The following is a 5,000-nucleotide window of genomic DNA, read 5'->3' as shown; positions in this document are numbered from 1 at the left end:
GCTTGTTCTGACACATATGACATCAATATACGAAATTGGAGTACAGTGGTCAAGTCGTCGCATGCGTCGTCGTCTCTGTCGTCGTCTACCTTATATAAGACCAACTCAGTCCCATGAGGCCCAGCCAGCAGGATGGCGACACGGACGAACGATTTGGGACGCCCATAAGGGAGGCCGAAAAAAAAGGGGGAAAAGGGACTCGCTACCTCGTCACAACATACACTAATCCTTTACTTTCTTGTCTTCTCTCCCTTTCATGCTTCTCTCTTTCTTGCAGGAAATCCATATTGTCCGGGGCTACCCGGGAACCCGGGAGGGCGGAAGGGAACGATGTTGCCCCGATGGAAAGTCGTCGTATCACTCGTTACGATTGGTCTTCTGCTCGAACCATGTAAGTAATAAATTCTTGGCCATCGCCCCTACTCCACGTCCACGTCCACGGTCGGCCGGTCGGTCGGTTTGTTGGCGAGATTGCGAACCGAATACCGAATGAACGTCAGCCGGACGGACAAGCCGTGGAGCGTGGAGGTCCTTCAGCGTCGTCGGTGTCACAGGACACAACAACAACAATAAGGGCTGGCATCTTGGCTGGCTCGGTGGACCCACCGAATGTGACAAACCAGAAACCGAAAGATCGAGTCAAGTCGAAACCGAGCGCCAAGAGAACTGGTGGCGCAGGTAGTTGGTTGGTTGGCAAATAAAGTGACAGGTTTATTATTGCCATTGTTGCCGACAACGTTGCGTACAGCGCCACCAACCGACCAACCGGCCGACCGACCGACAGGTCAACGCCAGGCTTAACTTTTCGGCGTGACAAGTGCCGTGCCGTGCTGGTTTGTTGGCCACCACCAGCTGTCTCTCTCGTGGCTCCAACCGACGTGCCAAGTGTCACCGGTGCCCAGTCCTTCCCCCCCGCCCCGGAACTGACACTCGCACCGCAAGATGCGGTACCGTTGACTTACCGTCAGACCGGCCCGACCCGGCCTGGCCTGGCAAAAACTAGTGTTTATTTGTCTGTTATGCTTTTCCCCGCCGTCCCGCACCAGTATTCCCCGGCTGTTGTCCATCACTTTCGCCGCAGAGAGGTTGCTTCAGGTTCAGGTTCGCTGCTGGTGTTCGGTTGCGGTTTCATTTTATTGTACTCCGGCCAACTCCCGGAGCGAACGACGTGCAGTGATCGGAGCGCCAGAATGGGGATCGTCAGGGTCGTACCCATCCCCGGGTGCCCCGTGGGTGGGTTGAGTTCCTAGAAGGACCTGTTAAGCGCAAGAAAAGGTGCATGTCATTCACAATCTTGAATTATTTACTTTTGCCATTCCACTGTCGGTCGTCTGCTTGCTGCCTGGGGTGCGTGTCACCTGAATTGTCCTGGTGTCCTGGTGTCCGGGTGTAACGCACAATCACACGTACAACGCACCACGACACCCCGCGATAACTGGCGTGTGTTGTGCTCCGTGGGTTGCCGCAGTCATGTCGTGCGATTCGCACTCGGCCATGAAGCCAGAGTCCCTCCCCCCGCCGCCGCCCGCGGCTAGGGGTCGACGAGGTCGAGGATGTTGATTTGTGTTGTTTGTCTGGTTTTTGGTTCCCGCGGTCGCTGCTGCTGATGCTGCGCTGGAGAGGATTTTTTGCCTCTCTCCTCGAGGAAATTGAGGTGTACACAGCGTGATTAGCTGAAGAGATTTCCCTCGCTGCTTCGCCGTGGTGTTGAACCATAAATCTGAAGCCCGAGCGTTGGGTGGCACAGGGAAATCGTTTGCCACAGAAACCGATTGGTTCGGAGCGTCGCTCTTGAGAGCTTTCGATCGCGAATGTAGCAAACACTTGAAAATATTCTTTGTTCGCAGGTTCTTAATCGATACGGCATAAAAAAAGTTCCATTTGTATGTTTGCACAGGTTGGTAAGTGCACGAAATTCAAGCGAGTATGGTTCACCAACATAGGCGCATAAATGGGTTATCTTCCCGGATTGCAGCACTTGAAGCCAGAATGGCGTACAACTTTCTACAGAACACTAGGCAGCTTAATATTTCTGAACTATTTATTGCCAGACGGTGTGAAAAATCATCAATTTCGCTTTACTTTTCAAGCGTTGATTAAGAGTAGCTGAGTAACTTAGGATTTAATTAGGTTTAGCAAATAGTGATTTAACACATTGAAAGCATCAATTAATGAGCAATATTTGTGGTAAATATTTTTTAACCTAATGTGTCAGATTCCTTATCGTAAATGAACACAACCAACATTTTCTTCACAAATCTTCAAATTTGGAGCTTTTTTGAGTCGAAATTGACTACTAGTCAAATCTTGAATTCAAGTTTTTTTTTATCTTTATATCATTGCGTTTTGCGATGGTTTAGTATTTCAAAAATTAATCATAGAGAGATATACTATTGAACATCGCGTTGCAATAGTTGAAACCATGGCCGACACTGAATCAACGAAAAGCATAATTCATTAAAATTGTGCTTTAATTTCAGTACAACGGGTCTGCAGAAAACGTAGCAAACACAACACAAACAATGCAATAATATTTAAAGAATTTCTGGATACGATAATTGAGCAAATTTCGACACTGGGCCTCAATTATGACACGTGATCTGTCATGAGATATAAACCTTCGAATAGAGGCTGTTCTATTCTTGATGTTCTATCATTCCAGTAAGTTCCACCAAATAACCCATCCACGTGATTTGGAAAAAAGAAATCAATTAAGGTGAACGATACAACATCGTGAAAAAATGAAATTGTAGAGTCGCATGACCGTCTGGATTCGATTGCATCAGCAAGCAATTCAATAATATTCCCGCTATCCAACAAAGCGAACTCATTCCCTACCACCCCACCATAACCAGAATGTCCGCTTCTCATGTTACGTAGCGTTACGTCCACTTGACGCAGAAGAAGAGTTCACACGAGAAGAAATGTACATGTGCACGGATGGATGAGAGCTAAAATGGAAGGCCAATTGAGAAACAACGGCAACATTTCATTCATTTCCACATCCATCCTACCAAGAACCCGCGGTGTTGAGATCCGTGTCCGTGAATGCGGCACCTTTATGAAAATGATACGCTATCGCCACCGCACGAACATGGAAACCGAGCCCCCGCATCGCAGGGAAGAACACCGCTGGTTACCCTGGTCGTGGGTGTCGCATGCTCAAGATTTGACGTAAATCGGAAGGTCGTGTGAATTGTATATTCTCCGCTGCGTCGTCGTGAGACCGGCATCGTTGTTGTCGGCGCTTTTGCAAATCCAATTTGTGAAAAAGTTGCTCCCCGCAGCGTCGCAGCCTCCGACCAGATCCTTGGCACCAGTGGCACCAAAGGACATCCATGGCATGGAGTACAGGGCCAGCTTGTTGGCGCCCAGCTCGGCTCATCTCACTCCATGTGTCTTCTGGCAATGGTTCTGATCCGAGATTCCCTTCTCCCAACGACCTCCAATCCAGCGATCCATCCGCATCCTCCTTGGGGATCTCACATCCAACGCTCTAGCGCGCCGAAGACGTGCGTGACGCATAATGGTGGTGGTGGTGGTGGCGGCATTTCCTCACTGCCACCCACTCACAATCACTCTCGCGCAGAAGTACGCAACCCACGACATGTTGTCTTTTTCCAGTCCCCGGACCACCAAACCATAAACCACGTACGCTCACAGCCAGACAGACGGACGGACGGACGGGCGAGCGAGTGTGACAAGACATTTTCGGCAAAACTCTGCCAACATAAATTGGATAATTCCGGTTCAAACCCGATGTGCTACTCTCCCGAACCGGGCACAACTTGTGCACTCTCTCCCAATTCGTCGGGGTCGTCTTTCAATTTTGTAAATTCAATTTGCCTTCATTTGCCAAATTAATACTTACACAAGCCAGGGTTTAATTTGGTAAAAATGGTGTCCTCGTGCGAGCACAGGTTGCATCGCGGTTTTATGGACGTTTGGCCCGAAAATTGGTCTCCGAAAAACACCAAAAACTTTCACGCGTGATGGACAGCTGCAGCTGCAGCAGCACCGCACCGCACCAAACGCCTTTCAGTCCGGGTCTGTCGGGGATGTTTGAAACTTTTTGAAGTGGAGTCTTAATTAAAGTGATTTCACAGTGTTTAATCCCGGAGCATGGGCATGGACAGAGAGTATTGTGTGCATGAACTGCATAAAGTATTATTTGAAGTAAAACGAACAACGGCAGCGCATGTTTCGCCGCAAGAGCGCTTGAATGTGGTGTGAGGCCGCGAGGAAAAAAGGGAATTGCAAACGTCCCCCAAAAAAAAAAAAAACCCCCGTTTGAGGATGAGGTATTCGATGTCATTTATGTGCTATCAGTTCTAGCGAACAATTGCTAGCGAACGATTCGTTTTATCATGTAAAAACATCACAGCTCTGCTCTACCATATTTCAGCTTTCGCGCTTCTTCCTTTTTTTTTGCTTTATGTTTCCCCCTGACGTATGGTCCTCGTCCTGCCAGGGCGTCCGAGAAAGCGGAACGACAGAACTACGGTGGCAGCAGCAGCAACCTCATCATGTGGTAACGACGAGAGTGACGATGATCACCAACATTACGATGATGCACGGTCCACTGGGGGCAGTACAATGGTGTTGTTGTCCACGCGGCTGGCAGGAAAACAGCGGTTCCTCTCGATTCCTCGATTCGGCCAAAGTGTGGTTGTGGTTGGTCGTTTGTCGGCTTGTCCTTTGTATTTGCTCGTCCTGCCTGCGTGTGTGCGCGTGTGTGCTGCTCTGTGGTTTATGTGCTGCGGACACCGGAAAATGAGCATTTATTTACCAGTGCACAGACACTTGTGTTCTTATCGCTGCGATCGCCACCATCGACACTTACTCTGCGGCGTTGTTTTCGAGTCTTTTGTTCGGCCAACGGGGTTTTCAATTGGGACGCAATCACTGAGGTTTGTTTGTTTTATTTTTTGGTTTATGATCATAATCATTCACTGTTTCATATTCAAATCGATTCACTTTCTGAGCGTTCCAAATAAAGA

At 48.8% G+C, this 5,000-nt stretch overlaps 1 protein-coding gene across 3 annotated transcripts in view; it reads left to right on the top strand.

Annotated features, from left to right (window-relative positions):
• Positions 1 to 5,000, top strand: part of LOC126581429 (cadherin-87A) — a 126,033-nt gene that overhangs the window by 66,429 nt on the left and 54,604 nt on the right. For all 3 annotated transcript variants that reach the window (XM_050245084.1, XM_050245082.1, XM_050245083.1), the window contains one exon: positions 278 to 391. In XM_050245084.1, the coding sequence (XP_050101041.1) occupies positions 331 to 391 (61 nt within the window). In that variant the 5' untranslated portion in view covers positions 278 to 330. The remainder of the gene's footprint in view (positions 1 to 277; positions 392 to 5,000) is intronic.

Source organism: Anopheles aquasalis, chromosome 2, assembly GCF_943734665.1.
Source record: "Anopheles aquasalis chromosome 2, idAnoAquaMG_Q_19, whole genome shotgun sequence".
Classification (NCBI taxonomy): Eukaryota; Metazoa; Arthropoda; class Insecta; order Diptera; family Culicidae; genus Anopheles; species Anopheles aquasalis.
The sequence above is the reverse complement of the archived record's forward strand: the minus strand, read 5'-3'. Positions and strand labels throughout refer to the sequence as shown.